Source organism: Balaenoptera physalus (genome assembly GCF_965194825.1).
Source record: "Balaenoptera physalus genome assembly, chromosome: 19".
Lineage (NCBI taxonomy): Eukaryota > Metazoa > Chordata > Mammalia > Artiodactyla > Balaenopteridae > Balaenoptera > Balaenoptera physalus.
In genome coordinates, this window is record NC_138900.1 from 31,098,770 (window position 1) to 31,123,004 (window position 24,235).

Here is a 24,235-nt window from a genome sequence, read left to right on the forward strand (position 1 = left end):
GCCACAAAACAAATCTCAAAAATTTAGAAGACTGAAATCCTATCAAGCATCTTTTCTGATCACAATGGTATGAGACTAGAAATCAACTACAAGAAAAAAAATGCAAAACATACAAACATGTAGAGGCTAAACAATATGCTACTAAACAAACAATGAATCACTGAAGAAATCAAAGAAATAAAAAAATACCTGGAGACAGATGAAAATAGAAACACAATGATCCAAAATCTATGGGATACAGCAAAAACAATTCCAAGAGGGAAGTCTATAGTGATACAAACCTACCTCAAAAAACAAGAAAAAATCTCAAATAAACAATAACGTTAAACCTAAAGGAACTAGAAAAAGAACAAACAAAATTCAAAGGTAGGACAAGGAAATAAATAATAAAGATCAGAGCACAAATAAATGAAATAGAGACTAAAAAGCAATAGAAAAGATCAATGAAATTAAGAGCTAGTTCATTGAAAAGATAAACAAAATTGACGAACCTTTAGCCAGACTCACAAAGAAAAAAGAAAGCCCAAATAAAATCAGAAATGAAAGAGGACAAGTTACAACTGACACCACAGAAATACAAAGGACCACATAAGACTATAAGGAACAATTATATGGCAATAAGATAGACCTACCTATCTTATGCACCTACCTATCCTCTAACCTAGAAGAAATGGATAAATCCCTAGAAATGTACAATCTCCCAAGACCAAAACAGGAATAAATAGAAAATATGAATAGATCAATTACCAGTAATGAAATTGAATCAGTAATAAAAGAGCTCCCAACATACAAAAGTCCAGGACCAGACAGCTTCACAGGTGAATTCTCCCAAACATTTAAAGAACAGTTAACACCTATCCTTCCTAAACTATCCCAAAAAATTGAAGAGGCACACTCAGAAACTCATTCTATGAGACCAGCATCACCTTGATATCAGAATCAGAAAAAGATACCACAAAAAAACAAACAAAAAAAATTACAGGCCAATATTCTTGACAGTCATAGATGCAAAAATCCTCAACAAAATATTAGCAAACAGAATCCAATGATACATTAAAAGGATCATACACCATGATTAAGTGGGATTAATCTCAGGGATACAAGGATGGTTCAATATCCACAAATTAATCAATGTGATACAACACATTAACAAATAAAACAATAAAAAATCATTTGATCATCTCAGTTGATGTAGAGAAAATTTTGGACAAAATTCAATATCCATTTATGACAAAAACTCTCAACAAAGTGTCCATTGGTGGAATATATCTTAATATAATGAATGACATAAATGGCAAGCCCACAGCTAACACCATACTCAGTGGTGAAAAGCTGAAAGCGTTTTCTCTAAGATCAGGAAAACATGACAAGGATGCCCACTCTTGCCATTTTTATTCATTGTAGTATTGAAAGTCTTAGCCCCAGCAATCAGAAAAGAAATAAAAGAAATCCAAATTGGAAAAGAAGTAAAACCATCACTGTTTTCAGATGACATGATACTATCCATAGAAAATCCTAAAGATGCCACCGAAAAACTATTAGAACTCATCAATGAATTTGGTAAAATTGCAGGATACAAAATTAACATACAGAAATCTGTTACATTTCCATACAATAATAACTATCAGAAAGAGAAATTAAGAAAACTATCCCATTTACAATCACATCAAAAAGAATACCTAGGAATAAATCTAACTAAGGAGGTAAAAGACCTATATTTATGGGACTTCCCTGGTGGTCCAGTGGTCAAGACTCCGTGCTTCCACTGCAGGGGGCATGGATTCAATCCCTGGTCAGGGAACTAAGATCCTGCATGATGCATGGTGCAGCCAAAAAAAAAAAAAAAAAAGAAAAGACCTATACTTAGAAAACTTAAAAAACTGATAAAAGAAATTGAAGATGACACAAACAGATGGAAAGATATACTGTGCTCATGGATTGGAAGAATACTGTTAAAATGATCATACTACTCAAGGCACTCTACAGATTCAAAGCAATTCCTATCAAAAATACCAATGGCATTTTCCACAGAACTAGAATAATTCTAAAATTTGTATGGAAAAACAAAGGACCCCAAATAGCCAAAACAATCTTGAGAAAGAACAACAAAACAAGAGGTATCATGCTCCCTGACCTCAAACTATACTACAAAGCTACAGTAATCAAAACAGTATGGTACTGGCACAACAGACACATAGATCAATGGTACAAATAGAGAGACCATAAATGAACCCCACCATCTTGACAATTAATCTACAATAAAAAGAGGCAAGAATATACAATGGAGAAAAGACAGCCTCTTTAACAGATGGTGTTGGGAAAACTGGACAGCTACACACAAAAGAATCAAACTAGACTACTTCTGGAAGAAAACAATGCCAGTGCCCTCTTTTACATTGGTCTGAGCAATATTTTTTAGATATGTCTCCTTAGGCAAGGGAAACAGAAGCAAAAATAAAGAAATGGGACTACATCAAACTAAAAAGCTTTTGCATAGCAAAGGAAATTATCAAGAAAACAAAAAGGCTGCCTACTGAATGGGAGAAGATATTTGCTAACAATATATCAGATAAGGGGTTAATATCCAAAATATACAAAGAACTCATACAGCTCAACATAAAAACAAAACAAAACAACCAAATTAAAAAATGGATCCTAATAGACATTTTACCAAAGAAGACATAGAGATGGTCAACATGCACATGAAAAGGTGCCCTGATAACTAATCATCAGGGAAATGCAAATCAAAATCACAATGAGATATCACCTCACACCTGTTAGAATGGCTATTATCAAAAAGACAATAAGCAGTAAGTGTTGCAAGGATGTGGAGAAAAGGAAATCGTAGTACACTGTCGATAGGAATGTAAATTGGTGCAGCCTCTATGGAAAACAGTAAGGAGAGTCCTCTATAAATTAAAAACAGACCTACCATACAATCCAGCAATTCTACACCTGGGTATTTATATGAGAATACGAAAACACTGATTCAAAAAAATATACATACCTCAAAAAGATGTATGTTCGTTGCAGCATTATTTACAATAGCCAAGATATGGAAGCAACCTAAGTGCCTAACAACAGATGAATGGATAAAGAAGATGTAGTGTCACACACACACACACACACATGCACACACACAAATGGAATATTACTCAGCCATAAAAAAGAACGAAATCTTGCCATTTGCGATGACTAAGATGGACCTAGACAGTATTATGCGAAGTGAAATAAGTTAGACAGAGAAAGACAAATAGTGTGTGATTTCACTTATATGTGGAATCTAAAAAACAAAACAAACAAACAAACAAAACAGAAACAAAGTCATATATGCAGAGAACAAACAGGTGGTTGCCAAAGGGAAGAGCGGATGGGGAATTAAAAAAAAGGTAATGATGTGAAGTAATGAATGCTTGACTGTGACAATCATTTCATAATGTATATTTATATGAAACCATCACATTGGACACCTTAAATATATAAAATTTCTGTCAATTACACCTCAATAAAGCTGAAAAAGGATTTTTTTTAATTCTTAAAAAAGCACTAAGCCCGTGCGCCACAACTACTGAGACTGCGTGTCTGGAGCCTGTGCTCCGCAACAAGAGAGGCCGCGATAGTGAGAGGCCCGCGCACCGCGATGAAGAGTGGCCCCCGCTCGCCGCAACTAGAGAAAGCCCTCGCACAGAAACGAAGACCCAACACAGCCATAAATAAATAAATAATAATTAATTTAAAAAAACAAAAAAACAAAAACATTTGGGCTTCCCTGGTGGCGCAGTGGTTGAGAATCTGCCTGCCAATGCAGGGGACATGGGTTTGAGCCCTGGTCTCGGAAGATCCCACATGCTGCGGAGCAACTGGGCCCATGAGCCACAACTACTGAGCCTGCGCGTCTGGAGCCTGTGCTCCGCAACAAGAGAGACCGCGATAGCGAGAGGCCCGCACACCGCAATGAAGAGTGGCCCCCGCTTGCCACAACTAGAGAAAGCCCTTGCACAGAAACGAAGACCCAACACAGCCATAAATAAATAAATAAATAAAAATTTAAAAAAAAAAAAAAAAAAGCAAAAAACACCTTATACTTAACAGTACAATACTGAATACAGTCCCCCAATATCAAGACCAAGGTAAGGATATCTACTCTCACCACTCTTATTCAACGTAATGCTGGAAGTTCTTGTCAGTGCCATAAGGCAAGAAAAGGAAACCAAAGGCAGACTGGAAAGCAAGAAATAAATTGTCTCTATTTGTAGATGACATGACTGTCTACATAGAAAAATCCCATGAAATCTATGAAAACACTCCTAGAACTAATAAGAAGGTTCAGCAAGGTCACAGGATATAAACAAACATACAAAAATCAATTGTATCTCAATATACTAGCAATAAGCACAATAAATTAAAAATACAATATCACTTACAATGAAATGTTTAGGTACAAATCTATAAAAACACATACAAGACTGGTGTTGTAACTACACAATGCTGATGAAAGAAATCAAAGATCTAAATAAATGGAGAGACATATCATGTTCACAGATTGGAAGACTCAACGTAAAAAAAACATGTCCATTCTCCCCAAATTGATATATAGGTTTATTGAAAGTCCTATTAAAATCTTAGCAAGACTTTTTGTAGATACAAACAAGATATTTCTAGAATTTATATTGAAAGGCAAAGGAACTAGAATAGCTGAAACAATTAAAAAAAAAAAGACAGGTGAGAGTGGGAGGAATTATTCTACCAGAAAACCCAGAAATTGGCCCACAAAAACATACTCAAATTATTTTTGATAAAAATACAAAACCAATTTATTTAAGGATAGACTTTTCAAGAAATGGTGCAGTCACCACTGGACATCCATAAGCAAATAAATGAACTTTGACCTAAAACTCACCTTATACCAAAATTAACTCAGAAATGGTTCATGACCTTAAATATAAAATGAAAACTGTAAAATTGAAAAAAAAAAAAAAGGAGAAAATTTTTGCACCCTAGGGCTAGACAAAGAGTTCTTACACATAAAAGTAAAAATTGATAAATTGGGCTTCATCAAATTTTAAAACTTTGCTCTGTAAAAGCCCATGTGAAAATGATGAAAAAACAAGCTACAAGCTAGCATAAGATATCTGTAAATGACATACCCAATTGGGGATTCATATCTAGAATTTATAAAGAACTCTTAAAACTCTACAGTAAAAAAGAACAAGCAATCCAATTAGAAAATGGACAGGGCTTCCCTGGTGGCGCAGTGGTTGAGAATCTGCCTGCCAATGCAGGGGACACAGGTTTGAGCCCTGGTCTGGGAAGATCCCACATGCCACGGAGCAACTAGGCCCGTGAGCCACAACTACTGAGCCTGCGCATCTGGAGCCTGTGCTCCGCAACAAGAGAGGCCGCGATAGCGAGGCCCGCACACCGCGATGAAGAGTGGTCCCCGCTTGCCGCAACTAGAGAAAGCCCTCGCACAGAAACGAAGACCTAATACAGCCAATAAATAAATAAATTAAATAAATACATTTTAAAAAGAGTGTCCATCTCCATAAAAAAGAAAAAAAAGGACAAAAGTCATAATACACGTTTCACTGAAGATAAGGATTGCAAATAAACATATGAAAAATGTTCAACATCATTAACCACTAGGGAAATGCAAATTAAAACCACACACCTACCAGAATGGCTAAAATTAAAACGTAGTGAAAATACCAAGTGCTGCTTAGGATATGGAGAAACTGGATCACTCAAACATTGCTAGTGGGAACGTAAACTGGTGCAACTACTCTGGAAGAGTTTGGCAGTTTCTTAAAGAAAGTAAGCATGCAACTAACCACATGCTCTGCAACTGCACTCCTAGGCATTTACCCCAGAGAAATGAAAACGATGTTTGCACAAAAACCTGTACACCAATGTTTATAGCAGCTTTATTTACAAAAGCCAAAAACTGGAAACAACCCAGATGTCCTTCAACAAGTGAACAGTTAAACTGTGGAACAACCATACACGGAATACTACTCCAGAGAACTGTGCTGAGTGAAAAAAAGCCAATTCCAAAAGGTTGTATATTGTATGATTCTATTTATATAACATTCTTGAAATGATGAAATAACAGAAATGGAGAACAGATTAGCGTTTGCCCGTGATTAATGAGAAGGTCAAAAGGAGAGGCACCTAGATATGGCTTTAAAGGGCAACATGGAGGATTCTTGTAGTGATAGAAATATTCAACTTGACTGAATCAATCTTATCCTGGTTGTGATACTGTACTATAGTTTTGGAAGATGTTACAATTAGAGGAAACTGGTAAAGGATACACATACAGACTACCTCTGTATTACTTCTTACAACAGAATGTGAATCTACAATCTCAAAATTAAAATTTAATTTAAAAAAATCAACCCAGCCTCAGTTGCTACATCATTTACAAAGTTACAACTTAAAGGGTCTAACCTCTTTTAAAGGTATGACAGAGAAACTGTGAGATTTATTATTTTCTTCCTAATCTCTGTTTTGAAAATGCTAAATAAGAAGAACCTTATACAATTGAGTCTGGTTGACTTAGTACATGGAAGTATCTGAACTTCTTTGAAGAAAGAGAACAGGAGTATGCATTTACATCTTGTCCCAGGACATTTTATTTACTTATTTAGAACTTAAACCTAAACTACTTCCCATAAGAGATTATCATACCTTGGCACCATATAAATCTGAGTTCTTCATTAAAAATTCTGCTGATGTTCGTACAGTGACTCCTGTAGTTTCACACTGCAATACACAGTTTTCCAATGTAGTCTTGCCACGGTGAATAACTATGATGAAAACATGCAATCAAATACTTTAAGAAGTAATGTGTCTTTTCCAATATTAGAAATGGCCTAGAGCTGATATTAGATAGTCTAAATATTTCTCATTTAAACTCTGTTACTGGAATTATGAATTCATAATTTATAAAACAATGACTATTTTGAGTTATTTTCTATTGATAAAATCTAAAAGCAGCATTCTTAAAAAAGAATGACTTGCCCTCAGAAATGCAAAATCAAGTTAAAAAGCACTTCTCATTACAAAAAAAATATCAGAAAGTAACTTTCATGACTATCTTAGAAGAGAGAAGAAAAGGAGGCCCAATTCAAAATAAGGGATACAAATCCCAGGAAATAAATACTATCACAATGTGAAGATAGTTGGTTTGAGTCCAGGGCTAAATCAAATACAAAGAACACAGACCACAATACTGGAATGTATTAAAAGAAAAAAAATGATCACACAGAAACAAATATTAAACTAACAAATTTTCAAAAATACATTGAACTATTTTTCACTTTAGAGTAAGCTTTCTCAGTTGTCAAGCTATGTACACAAATAATTAATCAGCCTTGCATATTACTCGAGTGGTATTTTATTAAATTCTATCTTCCAGGGAAAGTACCGTTTTCCTACAAAGTCTGGAACAAATAATAAATGAAATATTCAGATATTTACTTAAGATTCCTTCCACGGCACCATGCTGAACAAATTTTATGCTTGAGATTTTAATATCCGCACCCGTACAATCCACAAAAGTGTCTCCTTTGCCTCTCTTTTCTATCACAATTTCATCTGTTAGACCATATCCTAAGGAAGAGAGCAAGAACATTTAAGATAGGTGAGGGGAAATGTCTAAACACAAAATTTATATGATAGATTCCTCTATTTCAAATGACTCCAAATGATATCTGAGACCAGTTAACCCAGTTACATTTAAATAAAATTTAATTATCTCTCCACATATCTTACTTAATTTTTACCAAGGTATACAATTTTTAATAATAACAACTCCTCAATTTGCCTGCATATCAGGAAGACTACCCCCTATCAACCATCTCATACCAGTTTCAGCACTAAAGTCACTTACAAAACTGCTATTAAAAAAAATAGTAACAGAATGGCCATCATCAAAAAATCTACAAACAATAAATGCTGGAGAGGGTGTGGAGAAAAGGGAACCCTCTTGCACTGCTGGTGGGAATGTAAATTGATACAGCCACTATGGAGAACAGTATGGAAGTTCCTTAAAAAACTAAAAATAGAACTACCATATGACCCAGCAATCCCACTACTGGGCATATACCCTGAGAAAACCATAGTTCAAAAAGAGTCATGTACCACAATGTTCATTGCAGCACTATTTACAATAGCCAGGACATGGAAGCAACCTAAGTGTCCATCGACAGATGAATGGATATAGAAGATGTGGCACATATATACAGTGGAATATTACTCAGCCATAAAAAGAAACGAAATTGAGTTATTTGTAGTGAGGTGGATGAACCTAGAGTCTGTCAAACAGAGTGAAGTAAGTCAGAAAGAGAAAAACAAATACTGTAAGCTAACACATATATATGGAATCTAAAAAAAAAAAAAAAAAAAGCTTCTGAAGAACCCAGGGGCAGGACAGGAATAAAGACGCAGACATGGAGAATGGACTTGAGGACGTGGGGAGGGGGAAGGCTAAGCTGGGACCAAGTGAGAGAGCGGCATGGACATATATACACTACCAAATGTAAAATCGATAGCTAGTGGGAAGCAGCTGCATAGCACAGGGAGATCAGCTCTGTGCTTTGTGACCACCTAGGGGGTGGGTTAGGGATGGTGGGAGGGAGATGCAAGAGGGAGGAGATATGGGGATATATGTTTACGTATAGCTGATTCACTTTGTTATAAAGCAGAAACTAACACACCATTGTAGAGCGATTATACTCCAATAAAGATGTTAAAAAATAATAATAAATAAATAAGTTTAAAAAAATAGTAATCATCTTAAGTACTCACAGCTGGGTCAGAGGGCTTTAAAGCGTTTAGCCCTACAAGTTTTTTATTTCCCAACTCTAAGATTCTATTATTCTATCGTAATTAGGTTTGAAAAAGCCTAGGCATTTCTCAAGATTTTCAAAATTTTATATTCTCTTAAACAGATTGACTTAAAATCTGACAAACTGACTTAGAACAATTTTAGCTATTGGAAAAATAGGTCTACCTTGTTAATCAATAAAAAACATTGTTCTCTACAAATCTTAATCAAACTAATAATACAGGCCAGACCTCTGAACGGGCTTATGAAAAACTGCAGTATCAGAAAACTAGAAAACTTTGCCTGACTTTTATCATAAAACAGAATCACATAGACAAAGCTTTAAGAAATAACTCTCACTGTCTAAAGTTGAGTCTTTGCTTGAGTAAATGAAAGCAGTGACAACATTAAACAGGCAAAGTCACTAAAGTTTTCTACACTTGAAGAGCACAGACAAGCCTCTGGGGACTCTAGAGAATGCAAGAGGACTCCACACACGGGAATGCTACCAGTGGTGGATTCTGGATGATTAGATTGTGAGTAAATTTCTCTCCCGATTCTTTTTTTTTTTTAATTTATTTATTTATATATTTATTTTTGGCTGCATTGGGTCTTCGTTGCTGCACATGGGCTTTCTCTAGTTGCGGCGAGCGGGGTCGACTCTTCGTTGTGGTGCACGGGCTTCTCACTGCAGTGGCCTCTCTTGTTGCAGAGCACGGGCTCTAGGTGCGTGGGCTTCAGTAGTTGCGGCACACGGGCTCAGTAGTTGTGGCTCGCAGGCCCTAGAGCGCAGGTTCAGTAATTGTGGTGCATGGGCTTAGTTGCTCCATGACATGTGGGATCTTCCCAGACCAGGGATCGAACCCATTTCCCCTGCATTGGCAAGTGGATTCTTAACCACTGCACCACCAGGGAAGTCCTTCCCTGATTCTTTTTATGTGTCTACCTGTACTTTGCACATTTTTATAATAGCTATGGCTTTCTATCATGTGAAAAATTAAAAATATAAAAAGAATGGCCGTATTACATTATATAAACAAGTTATTACATAAACAAGTTATGTAATCTTAGCAGTTTAAAACACAAAGCCCTCGCCTAACTGAATGGATTTTCTAAACAAGAAAGAAAAATCAGGGCTTCCCTGGTGGTGCAGTGGTTGAGAATCTGCCTGCTAATGCAGGGGACACGGGTTCAAGCCCTGGTCTGGGAAGATCCCACATGCCACGGAGCAACTAGGTCCGTGAGCCACAACTACTGAGCCTGCGCGTCTGGAGCCTGTGCTCCGCAACAAGAGAGGCCACGATAGTGAGAGGCCCGCGCACGGCGATGAAGAGTGGCCCCCGCTTGCCGCAACTAGAGAAAGCCCTCACAGAAACGAAGACCCAACACAGCCAAAAATAAATAAATAAATAAATAAATAAAAAAAAATTAAAAAAAGACAGAAAGAAAAATCCTATTATAAGTACTGTTAATACCCTGCAAATAGCAGGTACTCAATATATATCTCTTGTTGTAAGTCTCAGCTATAGATTAGATAAGCTATCAGATAAGCTTTAATCTTACTCGTGAACAAGTACTCCATATATTCACACTAGAGATATCACCTGATTCCCCAAATTCTCAGAAAGGCCCTCTGTTCACAAATTTACAGTCATTCTTACACTTAACTATCAGAATTCTATATGGTTATTTATGACATGTTGGCAATTACATTATAATTTCCTCACCAATCTAGGAAGAATGCTTATCCACCATACAATCTGTAATAGCAATGCTGTTTGCACTATGCCAAAAAAATAGTGTTTTTATTGCAGTGCTTTATCCTGCAGACGTGTTATTTATAAACACACATCTATTATATATCAAATTTTGGAGAGGAAAAAGAACAAAAATTACACACATAAAACAAAAAAGGGGATGAGGTGGTGTACTAGTGAACAGCAGGAAATTAAATTCCCAGCCTTGCTTCCATTAAGAACTCTTGACAAGATAAAATTAAAGAACATAGCTTAAGCAGTTTGTGAACAGCTGCACCAGTCCCAAAATGATATATGATTTTTTGCATGACAAGCTTTATTGCTAACGTGAAGCTCTTTTGGTAAATAGTTGAACAGGTGCATCTAAATTTGACACGCTATGGAAATACAAAGGACCAAGGTGAACTACTGTAAAGTAACCTAAATTTAGGAATCACTCTAAATGTACAATAAGATTTTAACTCCTAAAAAGTTATTTTTAGGACTTCCCTGGTGGTGCAGTGGTTAAGAATCCGCCTGCCAATGCAGGGGACATGGGTTTGATCCCTGGTCCGGGAAGATCCCACGTGCCACAGAGCAATTAAGCCCGGGCACCACAACTACTGAGGCTGCGCTCTGGAGCTCGCGAGCCACAACTACTGAGCCCACCTACCACAACTGTTGAAGCCCATGCGCCTAGAGTCCGTGCTGCACAACAAGAGAAGCCACTGCAATGAGAAGCCCTCACACGGCAACGAAGAGTAGCCCCCGCTCACCGCAACTAGAGAAAGCCTGCGCACAGCAACGAAGACCCAATGCAAGCAAAAATTAAATAAATAAAGTTATTTTAAAAAGACTCTTTCAACATTAATGTTCTCAAAAGTACACTTTAGAATTTGCGAGATTCAACAAGCTTTTAAAGAATTAAGATGGAGATTTTGCATCTAATTTCAAGTTGGACCTATACCTTTCACAAAAGTAAGCTAACTTTAAAAAAAAAAAAAAAAAGCACCAATATGTCCACAACATATATGAAATAAGAGGAAGCAACAAATTAAAAAATATTGCTTGGAATGTTTTTTTAATTCTAATAATGAATTTCCTTTTCACCAACCACCTATAATCTGGAATTATACTTCTTCCTAATGGTCTTTTTTCTCTATGTTTTTGTCTTCCCAACATTTATAATGCCACAAAGAATCACACCTCACGTTGCTCAAACACTGAGTCAATAACCTGTATACTCCAAAAACCCTTAATGTTTCAAGGAAACTCATTTGAAATCAAATGGGTTTAAATCAAATTCTCGGAGCTTCAACAAGATCAGTGACTTACTGTTATCTTAAGCGTATCATGCACGAGAGTTTGGTTGTATGATCTTCCATACTCACCTTCTAACTCAATGGAGTCAGCAATGGAGAATGTACCGTGTACCACGTAATGGCCAGGACAAACAACAACAGTGTCGCCCTCATAGCAGGTATTTATAGCAGACAACGGATCACTATGGAACTAGAAAACAAAACAACATATTGCAAATATATACCCCTCAAATGCAACCTGAGTATTACTCCAGGTGCCTTCATGTTTCATTTTGAAAAGGGAGCCAAAACTGCATATGTAGGTATCTCCTTTGCTACTGCACTGAGCTCAGTGCATGGTTGATAAGTGACTAATACTGCAGAAAGGCAGTGCTCTCACTGCTTTCCATTTCACAAAAAACCAGCTCTGGGAAACTCCTAAAAACTTTTTGTAGAATTCAGGAAAGCCTGGGGTGAATCTGAAGAAAAAAAAGCCACCTGGAGCAAGAAACTCTCCTTTTACCTGAATTTCTATTTCTTCCTTACAAGGCTCTGGACAAAGCTTATCCCTGAGCAGGGACTGCAGCAGACCAGTCGTCATGGTGGAGGAGACCACATGGGTGACCTTCTGGCCATTTGGACGGATGCCTTTTGCTTGTATATTAGAATTCTTCTGATAACCAAACACATATCTTAAAGAAACCAAACAGACCTGTCAGTTCTCAGTAAGATAGCTGGTTAGAAAAGATGCCAACTAGTTGAGAAGAACAAAGATACACATACCTCAACAAAGGATTCTCAATGAGTTTTAGCTTTTGTTTCAACTGTTCAATCTCTGAATACAATTTTAACCCTTCCACCATGGAGATGTTTTCCTGCTCAGAATCAGAGTTACAATTTGACAAACTGCTTCTCAGATTTAAAAATTTCCTGTAACTCTCCTCACATTGAGTCAGCAGATTTTGATAGTCAACAATAAGTCCTGAAGGAACTCGGTCTTCAAGAATGTCATAATGCCTGAAAGTTTAAAAGCAAATTGAAACTCACTGCCTTTCAGACACATTTTCCCATCATCAAGACACCCATTTAGTCCTCAAAGACCCCATAAGAAAAGTGTTTCATAGTATGTAACTCAGGAACATGTTAAGTCTTACTGAGTAGGTGAAAGCTATTGAAAGCTTTAAGGACCACTTCATTAAGGTCACTAACTTTTCTCTTTTGAGGAGTTGCTATTTTTTTTTTCCCTTAGAGCCAAACATTTGTGTTTTTGAAACACTGAGAGTTCATGTTGTACAATTTGTAATCGTTACTTAACAAGAAATTATTTTCTCATATATTAGATTCAAAATCTTAATAAGTGGGTGGCAGAGGGCAACCTGGAGGTAGGGGTGGTGAGGATAGTATCCCAAGTAGTTTCATAACAATGTTTAAGATTACCACATTTATAGGAACAAAAATTTTAAATGATTCAAATCATCTAGTCCTTCCCTATACTTATTTATTTTTAATTTAGTTTAGTTTTTTTTTTTTTTTAATTTATTTGGCTGCATCAGGTCTTAGTTGAGGCACATGGGATCTTCGTTGCGGTATGTGGGACCTTTCATTGCGGTGCATGGGCCCTTCATTGTGGTGCGCAGGCTTCTCTCTAGTTGTGGCGCAGGGGCTCTAGAGTGCACGGGCTCAGTAGTTGCAGCACATGGGCTCTCTAGTTGTGGCGCATGGGCGTGGTAGTTGCGGCACTGGCCTAGTTGCCCCACGGCATGTGGGATCTTAGTTCCCTGACCAGGGATTGAACCCACGTCCCCTGCATTGAAAGGCAGATTCTTAGCCACTGGACTACCAGGGAAGTCCCCCTTCCTTGCATTTAAAGCACTATGGAGGGGACTTCCCTGGTGGTCCAGTGGTTAAGACTCCGCACTCCCAATGCAGGGGGCCCGGGTTTGATCCCTGGTCAGGGAGCTAGACCCCACATGCCACAACTAAGAGTTCGCATGCTGCAACTAAAGATCCCACATGCCGCAACTAAGACCCAGTGCAGCCAAATAAATAAATAAAATATTAAATAAATAAATAAAGCACTATGGAACAGAATTTGCTGAATATTCCCTCAGGAAGATTATTAGAGTATTTCAAAAACATAAGCCTTTGCCATTCTGAGAAAAAAATAAAGGTGTTATTACTAAACTAGAGAGTGATTAAAACCAAATAACCTTGTATTGGACAACTTTGTTGGCACTTAAAGTTTATTATTAATTTATAAACCTTCTCAAATATATAGACAGAACAAAAAGTACTTCTAGATACAATAATTTATGAATGTACAATCAAGTTAATGGATATGAAATTAATGGATTTGAAAGTAAACTGCAATATTATTGTCATTACCTGTCGTTTTAAAATAATTGCTTTATTTCTCAATTAAAAGCACACTGACTTAGGCCAGAGCTTCTTAACCTTGGCTGCTTATTAGAATCACTGGGGAACGTTTAAAAATACAGATGATCAGGTCCCCATCCAGACCAATTAAATTAGTCTCTAAAAGTAGAGGGGTATTTTTTAAAGTTCCCTGTGGATTCTAATGTGCAGCCAAGGTTGAGTACGATTGCCTTAGATAATGTCTTCTTAACCTCGTCACGCTCTAAGTAAGGTACAGGGACAAAAAAACAGAACCATATCCTAAACAAATTTACATCAAGTTACAGTGAACATTTAAATAGTATTTAAGATGAATAGAAAATATTTTTTCCACTTTTCAAGTAAATGAATTAGGTGAAGCTTGAAAAGCAAGGATTTTGTCTGCTTTGGTTAATCCATACTCATTTAAAGATATTCTAGAAATCCACTTTGCAAACAAGAAATTGGGGACCCAACCACTGACTGCTTGATCAGATCTATTAAGTTACAAAGATTAAGACTCAAATTTTAAAATTAGTTTCTTAGCATTTCCAATATCCATGCCAATCAGCTTATTTCTTCTCATCATAGTGATACTTCATAGTCTGAAAGTAATGAACCAACATCTGTCTCTCAGACCCATAAGCTCTGAAGCAGAGTGTTTTGAATTAGAAAGGAAAAATATTTACTTCACAGTACAAAATCAAGACAATATGGTTTGATTCCCTTTAACTCTTGCCTGTGAATAGCTCTACTCCTGTCTTAGCCTAAGGACCTTTTAAAGAGTCTGCCTATATTTGATAACATTCCAGTTTCCCAAACAAGTACCATAGTTTCTTCTCCATAACTGAAAACAATTCCTCCCTTATGCTTTCCCATCTGCCAGTGATGTATAAGATATGTATGTAAATCATTTCTTGTTGTTCGAACATGTAAGACTGTCAAATCGGAATACAGTTATTTTCCAAGTACAGATCAAATTTGCCAGATACATGATATTCATCCACCATTACATTTCCCTTCAATCAAAACCAGCCATTGCTCTTTAAAAGCAAGTATATCAAAACTAGAAAATATGCAAGCTTATTGAAATTCTGGCATTTTGTTGAATACACTATGAGAAAACAGGAAATGCATAATGGAAAAATTGGAAAGGCTAAATAGAAATCACAGCCAATTTATGAAAAGCTGAAATCAGACATACATAATTCTAAACCAGGTAGAACCAACCTTAACCAGACTTCTCACGTATTTTTTACTTATGATTTACTGTTTAAATGAAGAGAAACTTACTAAATCAAATTGGTTATACAGAAATGTAAAGAGTTACTGCCTTATCTTATGTAACCAAATCATCTTTCACACAGGGACAAAATTACCTTCTACAATTTTTTTTTCTTTGTTTTGGCCTGCAAGGTCTAATTTTATTCTTATTGCAGCACTGCGTATTAAATTACCATGCACAAGTACCAAAAAGTTACCTGGTCTTATGGCACCATCTAGTGGAAGCCACATTTAACAAAGTCAGTGCAGGACAACTATTTGGGTTGCATGGTTAATTTGGGGTATTTTTATAATGGAAGGGTTTTTCCCTACCAAAATGTGATAAATCAGTAGAATGTATTTAGGTATTTTGGAAATTTTTATTCGCCATCAATATTAACTATTTAGTATTTTCATCTATTTATCAAATAAGATTTAAGGAAAAGAACTTGACAAAACATCCTGAGGTAAGTCTGTTTAGCCTACTATGTTTTACTGTAAGAACTTAAGAGTAAAGCCATGTCTTTAAAAGTACTCTAAAAAAAAAAAGTCTTCCGTAATTCAATTAATTTCACTGTTCTTCAATTGTTTTTATTGAGTTTAGTAACGGGTTGTTTCTTTTTAACATATTAGCTCAATTAAGTTTTATTCACATTTACAAGAGTGAGCTGTTAACTTGCATGTTCTTGAATTCTCTGCTTTTAGATTCTAAAAACACTACAAGTAGGTTTATAAACACTAAAAGTAGGTTTCTCCGCACCTGTACAATTTTTATTTAATAACTTGTCAGTGGGTTATACTATTTGTATATCAGTCTGTTTCTATCTGTAGGCCCCTGGAGTATATATACAGTATACACAAAACACAGGTGAAATTTAATCACAAATAGCTATTTTTTCCAACATGTACAAGGCCACTAATAAATACTTACAATCTCAATCGAGGTTCAACACATCTAACAAAATAATCATACTCATCCTCTTCTTCTTCATCCCAACTCCTCCAAATGTTCTGATAGAAAAACCTGAAAAGGAAATTAGTATCACTCAAATTCAATCACTGGCTTAAAATGTTAGGGTTTTGGAGGAATAAGAGTAAATCAAAACAAGTCTATCAAGTATGGTAGAGAAGATTGAATATTTGCTAGATTTGATAGTCATGAGTCACACAAGAACTTCTTTGGATTGGCTAAAGAAGTTTTCTACAACACTGATTCTATTAGGACCTTCTTTTTATCAGAAGAACTATTTATTGACCATCTGTAACTTGGTGGAAATTAGTGCCATTTGTTAAGATAGAAAAGACTGGGAGAGAAACAAGTTTAGGGTTGAAAATAAAGAGTTCTGTTTTCACCATGTTCAGGTTGAGATGCCTATTTGAACTCCAAATGGATGATGTCAAGAGTGCAGATAAATATACGAGACCAGAGCTCAAGGAAAAGGTCAGGGCTAGAGACATAAATCTGGAAGCTGTCAGCATATTGATGGCATTAGAGCAATAGATGAGATCATCCAGGAACATAAAATAAAGCAGTAGTTCTCAACCCTGGCTGCCCATTAGAGTCCCCTGGGAAGCTTTTAAAAATTGATTTTCAATCCTATTCCAGACCAATAAACCAGAATCTCTTGGGTGGGGGATGGGGGAGGGAGGGTGCAGGATCCACATTTTTTTAAAGCTCCCCAAAGTGATTTGACAAATTTTTCATCATGGAAAATTTCAAACATATACAAGAGCAAACATGAAAACATGAATACCATGTATCCATCACCAGCTTCAACAATTATCAACTCACAGGTAATCTTATTTCACCTCTACTCCACCTTCTTACTTCTCTGCTCTCCTACCCCCACCATCCTGACACTGGATCATTTTAAAGCAAATTTCTGACATATCATATCACTCATAAATTTTGAGTATGTGCCTCTAAAATAAATCTTTATACAAAAAAAGTTTTAATTCCTTAATAACCAAGTATCCAGTCAGTGTTCAGTTTTCCCTAATTATCTCTTTTGTTGTTGCTGTTGTTGTTTTACAGTTGGCTTGCTCATCAGGGTCCAAACAAGCGTCAGCCATTGAATTTAATTAAATCATTTTTACTCCATAGATTATCCATCCCTCTTTTTCACCTTGCAATTTATTTAATAGTTTCCCACACTCTGAATTTTACTGATTGCATCCCCATGGGGTCATTTAACATGTCCTTCTGTTTCCTTTATTTCTAGTAAACTGATAGTAAGGACGAGAGACTTGATCGTCTTTAGGAAAGACTTTTTGGCAAGAATACTTCAAGGGAGGTATAAGGTAGCTTCATCAAGAAGCACATGATACCTGGTCATCTCTTTTGATGATGAGCTTACGAATGATCAATGGATTCAGATATCGTCAGCCTGATTTATCTGCCACAAAGTTCCCCATCAGTTTTTCACCAATGGCTGTAGCAGCCATTGAGGATCATTGCCTGAAACCTCTATTTTATTATGGGTTGCAAAATACCGATATTCTCATCTTATCATTCTTTCGAAAATTTCCAGGAGATTCTAATGTGCTTTCAAAGCTGATTAGAGAGAGAGAAGTGTAGAGAGCCTAGGCCTGAGCCCTGGGTAACTTCAACATTCTAAAGTTTGAGCATGAGAGGAAGAGCTGGCCAAGATTACTAAGAAAGCAAGCCCGTGACACACTATCATAAAGCAGTGTCCCAGAAACTGGGAAGACAGTAGAGTATGTTAAGAAGATGGGAATGATCAAATAATTAGAATGTGACCAAGAGGTCAAGGTAAGATGAGATCAGAGGAGTGACAACTGGATACGAGAATATGGGTGACCTTAAGCACAATTTCAATGGTACTGTAGGAGTAGAAGCATTAGTGGAATGCCAGGAAGTACAGACGATATAACTTGTCAAAAAGTTGAAAAGGAAGGAGCAGTGAAAATGAAGCCATCTCTTAATTCTTATAGATTAGACTGTCATTCTCTTCACCCTCTAGAGTGCATCTCTTAAAAACAAAAAAAAAACAAAATAAAACAAACCTGAGCATGCCTTTACTCAACCAAAGAACTCTGCTGGCTCCTTGCTGTCCTCAGAACAAAGTCCAAATTCCTGAGCCTGGTGATATTATGCGGACTCACAGCCCACCTCTAGAGCACCGCTCTTGCCTCAGAGACCCTGTGTGCAAACTACCAACTTCACAAGCTCTTTCAAACCTGCTGCGACATGCTGGTCAGGCTGCCTTCCACCTTTTCCACCCGGTAAGCTTATATTTACACTTCATGACCCAGCTCAAATATCCTCACCAGTTCAGTACTGGATTTCACATTTCATTCACATCTGCACCTCCTCCAGTGTTTATTCTCTCAAGACAGAAACTTGGGAGTCAGCCTTGACTTCTCCCATATCCACTCTACCACCAAGTCTTAGCCATCCTACTTTCTCAATAAGCTTAATCTGTACTCTCCATATCTCCACCCTAGTCCACTCTGTCTCTTAACTGATCTCTCTATCCCTTCCCCCTCCATTTACTTTCTACACAGCAGCCAGAACGAACCCTTTAAAACACAAAGCTGATCATATTCATCCTTGATTGAAAACCCTTCAGCGGTTTCCCACTGCTCTTACAGACAAAAATGATTCATTGGCTGACAAATCCCTGCATCTTCTGACCCCTGACAACTTCTAAGCTGGTTTCCTAAGTCTCTTCCATTACTGTCTATGTTCTAACCACGTTGGCCCTCCGGCTCCTTAAACTCACTGAGTTCCTGAACCTGTTCCCTCCCCTAAACTGCCACAACCACTTTCACCTAGCCAACCCTTCAGACCCAAGTTCAAATACCATTTCCTCAGGAAATAATCGTATTACAGCAACCTGACCTAGTCTTAGAACACTCTGTAATCCCTCACAGCACTCACTGCAGTTTCCAATCGTACACATATCTTTATGTGATTATTTCATCAAGGTTCATCTCCCACCTTTAGACTGACGTCTCCCTGGTGATGGTGATTGTGTCTGTTTTGTGCACCAGTCAAATCTCACCCTCAACTCAGGACCTGGCACTGAAATACTTACTGAATAAAATGAACAAATGAAAACCCTCATAATTTGACCTTTTCTGGACACTGACCAGAATCTGAGCCCTCACCTCAAAATAAAGAATAATTCAGCCAGATTCGCCTTCAAATAATACTATTACTAATTCCAGATACTTGTCTTTCTATCAACTTCTATACCCATAAGAGATTAGCTCCCTGATTCCTAATTTCCTAAACTCGTCAATTATCCCTTTACCTTCATATGCCTCAACTGACCGATTTTTTAAGTGAGAGAAACATAAGAGAGTTATTTTGGTTCTAGACATAAGCCAGTTCTTTAGATTTATATTGTTTGGCCTAATATTGAATACCTACAGTCCTTGCACTGTATGCAAGTTCAATGTCCTTGCATACAATTAGAAATTTTCTATGAAATGTCAGAAGCAGGGCCCAAGACGCTCTACTTCTTTGTAGAGTATCAAATTAAGCTCAGCAAAACCAGGCTAACTCACTAACGGTATAGAAACTGGAAAGTACTTTTTGAACTACAAAACACCAAGCAACATTATTAACATGACCTTTATACTATCCAGTCTTCCAGTTCATGGAGGAATATAAGTCCATTTTTAAATAGCCAAAAATAAGCCTTCCTTAGTAAATATACTTATAAAAAGAACATTCAAAGAACTACCTGTATCAGGAACTATCTGACAAAAAAGTTATCTGAAAAACTAAAAAATGCATACCTATTAATGCAGGTATGGGCTTTCCTTCTCACTTAAGGGACAAGGCATGCACCTGTGCAAGTGGAAACCAACTAAGCCAAAAAAGGTTGAAAGGCATGCACATACCCGCTAAGGATCCTGGAAGTGGCCTGACAAAACACCTTCTTTGGCCAGACATATCCTTGAAAACACTGTACGTCAGTCTTATCAGTGCACAAGTGATGGTATACCACCTTATTTATCTTCTTTCCTTTCCTCTTATACTCAAGTGCATCAACTATAGCCTTAGCATCCAGAACTTTTAAGACAGTTTCTAAATATATACAAACAAAATTTAAAAATCCGCTATCTTTTGTTAACATTTGGGGACACTGAGAGAAGGCTATACAGGAATCCCTAGTACTAGTACTACTTTTCTCAACTTTTCTGTAAGTCTGAAATTACCTCAAAATGAAAATTTTAAACATTGAAAACATTTTTTTAATTTTAAAAAGTTTCCCCTGTCTTTGAATATTTTAAAATATTGCAGTGACCAAGTTTACAGTCTGAGTTTTAAATCTAGGTATAATACAGACCAGAATTACTGCATTTCATCCAAAGTTTTTGGCCACAAGATTACTTTTATCAACCTCTTTTCCTACCTGATATGCTCAATGGCAAGTGCTGTCTGGTCAAACACTCCAGAATCATCAAATACCACCCACAGCTCCTGCAGGGGTAACTGGTGTTCCTTCAGATCGAGGAGCTCTTTCATACACTCCAAAGTAAAAGTGCTGACTTGAGATTCACAGAGGTATGGGTCAGCAAGCCTCACCACTGCCTTCAAGGCTGCAAAGTCCACATCCGTGACCTGAAATTTAAAATAACGTGACTTAACATATGCAAATCAAAATTAAGATACATCTAAAACACTACTTACAGCCTGATTTTTTTCAAGCATGGAATGGGAGTGGGGAGCCTTCTTCCATAACATAAAGGATAAACAAGACGGGCCTGGCTTGTACCCACATGGAGCTGACATTGTAATTGAGAGGACAAATAAACAAGATGGCAACAAGTATGTGACAGAGAATAAGTAGCAGGGGTGGTGGTCTGGTTTTACTGGGAGGGTAGGGGAAGTCACTTCTGAACTGCGATGAAAAGGAAGCAGCCGTGTGAAGAGCAGGAAAGATGCAAAAGGCCCTGCGGCAGAGACAAGCTTGGCAGCTGGAAAAGCAGAGAAGCAGTGTTTCTTGCTGGAACCACAGGAAGGAAATGAGGTACGGGCAGCAGGAGGTGAGGTGAGAAAGAGGCAAGAAGATCAGGACAGGAAGGGCATTGGAAGGAGCTTGGCTCTTACATGTTATCTAGCACAATGAGAAGCCATAGAGCCAACACAGGCCTTTGGTAAATGCAATGCATTAGAGGTTTTTAAGCAGAGGAATGGCACATTTCTCTTTTAAAACAATGACTTTGACTGCTTTTAGAGAATTGAGGTGTGTTGGGGGAAGGGAGCTACTATCATAATCAAATTAATAGTCCTGAAGTGCAACTAAAGACATTAGCATAACCCAAAATTTAAAAATCCACGAGGAACAGCTGCTTGCAAACCATTGCCTCATATATAGTCACTGCAGCATGTGATGTCATTTTCTGAAGGGGCTGCAGCCACAACTTGTATTCATTCACACTCCCTGGTTTACCATTTTAGTTTAACGAGGGTTTTGTGGTCCGGTTAACAAACACTGAGAAAAATTCACAGCTGTAATTAGAGTGCAAATTTAATGTAAAAGGCCCAGTCAGTTGAAAAATAAGACTGTTTTTACTTTCTGCAATGGAACATCAAGCGGTTAACCACATACCTACAAATTTGTTAGGCAAAAAATAGGCTAGTTTTAAAATGCCTGCTTGGTTTGAGCTACTTTAATGGGCTACAACTTAAGAAGGTAAAAAATCAATTCAAACCCCACTGACTTTATAATTAGGCCTCTTTGTTTTTTAAACGGTCTCAAATACCTCCCTCATTTCATAGGTTTCTAATCCATTTCCCCTTTTTAAAGGACACTGAAACTTAAACCACCTCAATTCCCTGGTAGCTCCTCCTCAGTTGCCTTTAAAATTTGTGGAACACTTCATACACCGTGGCAGTTAGATGTGAAAAACACGCTATTTTCAATCAGCTCATAAACCTTAATTAAAAATAAGCACTGTGGCTACAACAGTCTGAGGGAAAGTGTTTTTAGCTAGAGATAAATGTCTTAACAACAGAATTAAATTTACCTCGACCAGCACCTTGAACACATTAGTGTGCCAGACCGCCCGCCATCCAGATGGTTCCAGGACCTTCTCTAAGAACTCAGCTGTGAATTCTTTTACCTCAGAGGCCTTACAGTCAGCTACAAACAAATCAAAGGCAATAAGAATTGGGGCTGCATAAAGGAGAGAGAAGTTAATAAATCCACTTAAATCTACTTTCTCAGAACCAACAAACGGCAGTCTGAGGAACGGAGACCATCTATTGAATACATATAAATTAAAAGACAAAAGAAGCAAAAAAAAGGACCTACTCACCTAAAATGTAATCTTGATACGCTCTGAATCGCTCATAGAACAAAAGGTGACTTGTCTGGAACATTTCTGGGAAATGAGTTTTTCCTTCTGGCACAAAACTTTGTAGACTAGTACCTGGTTTGTCATAATTGCTACAATCACTGCATGAATCTTCATCTTCAAACAAACCTAAGAGAACAAAAATAGGCAGGCTCAACTATCCCAGACACTTCCAGTGCTTATAAACTGCTTCTATTATCATATACTTGCTTAGAAATTCCAAACAAATCAAAACAAGGATTTGGCTATAATGCTTTACTTACCTCTATCATTGTCAGAAAAAAACAGTTTTCTAAATTTAAAAATATCTCAAAATCCAAGTTCTACTTCAAAACAATAAGGACTTAAAATCCTTCATGGGTTAGGTTTTTTTTTTTTTTTTAAAGCGCTCCTGACTTATTTATTTATTTATTTTATTTTTTTGGCTGTGTTGGGTCTTCGTTTCTGTGCGAGGGCTTTCTCTAGTTGTGGCGAGCGGGGGCCACTCTTCATTGCGGTGCGCGGGCCTCTCACTATCGCAGCCTCTCTTGTTGCAGAGCACAGGCTCCAGACGCGCAGGCTCAGTAATTGTGGCTCACGGGCCCAGTTGCTCCGCGGCACGTGGGATCTTCCCAGACCAGGGCTCGAACCCGTGTCCCGTGCATTGGCAGGCAGATTCTCAACCACTGCGCCACCAGGGAAGCCCTCCTATTGCTTTTGATACAAGAATGTTGCCTATAGCCTGAAATACACAGGATAGCCCCTTCTCAAAGCTCTGACCTTTAAAGGTATAACACTTTTCCACTCATATAGAGATAAAAAGTTGCTAAACAGAGAATAACATTTGTCTTGCTGGAGGTTTACAGGAACATCCTGACCTGACCTACCTGGATAGATGCAAGAACAAAGGATTCTGACACCAAGAAGTTTGCAACAACCAGCCACAACCTCTCCCCTTTTAGTATAAAGGAAGCCTGAATTCTAACTTTGGCAAGATGGTTCTTTGGGACTCTATTCCACCATCTTCTCAGTCAGCTGGCTTTCCAAATAAAGTCTCTATTCCTTGCCCCAACAACTCGTCTCTCAATTTATTGGCCTGTCGTGCAGCGAGCAGTACGAGTTTGGACACGGCAACAAGATGACCAAGGTGTACTGAAGGGCTTCCTGCTTACAGATTATCAATGCACCTGAGCCTCAGAGAACACAATACCTCACCTGCTGTGTCACAATCTCTCTGTACCCAAAGGAAGATGAAAACAGTATGCCAACTTCAATTCAATTAAGAGAATAAACTATATGTTAATCACTTACAACAGTACCCACCACATAACATAGATATAAATGTTTGTTAAAGAAATAATACCGTCGTCTCACACATATTAGGTGACTATTAT

The 24,235-nt window shown here is 37.4% G+C and overlaps 1 protein-coding gene across 1 annotated transcript in view; it reads right to left on the minus strand.

The window, feature by feature from the left end:
• Positions 1–24,235, minus strand: part of SHCBP1 (SHC binding and spindle associated 1) — a 40,458-nt gene that overhangs the window by 14,662 nt on the left and 1,561 nt on the right. Inside the window, exons 2-10 of the mRNA XM_082437713.1 lie at positions 22,824–22,991; positions 22,533–22,648; positions 20,915–21,123; positions 16,456–16,548; positions 12,651–12,884; positions 12,391–12,559; positions 11,958–12,078; positions 7,483–7,614; positions 6,691–6,809 (exon numbers count right to left, since the gene is read on the minus strand). Coding sequence (XP_082293839.1) covers positions 6,691–6,809; positions 7,483–7,614; positions 11,958–12,078; positions 12,391–12,559; positions 12,651–12,884; positions 16,456–16,548; positions 20,915–21,123; positions 22,533–22,648; positions 22,824–22,991 — 1,361 coding nt within the window. The remainder of the gene's footprint in view (positions 1–6,690; positions 6,810–7,482; positions 7,615–11,957; positions 12,079–12,390; positions 12,560–12,650; positions 12,885–16,455; positions 16,549–20,914; positions 21,124–22,532; positions 22,649–22,823; positions 22,992–24,235) is intronic.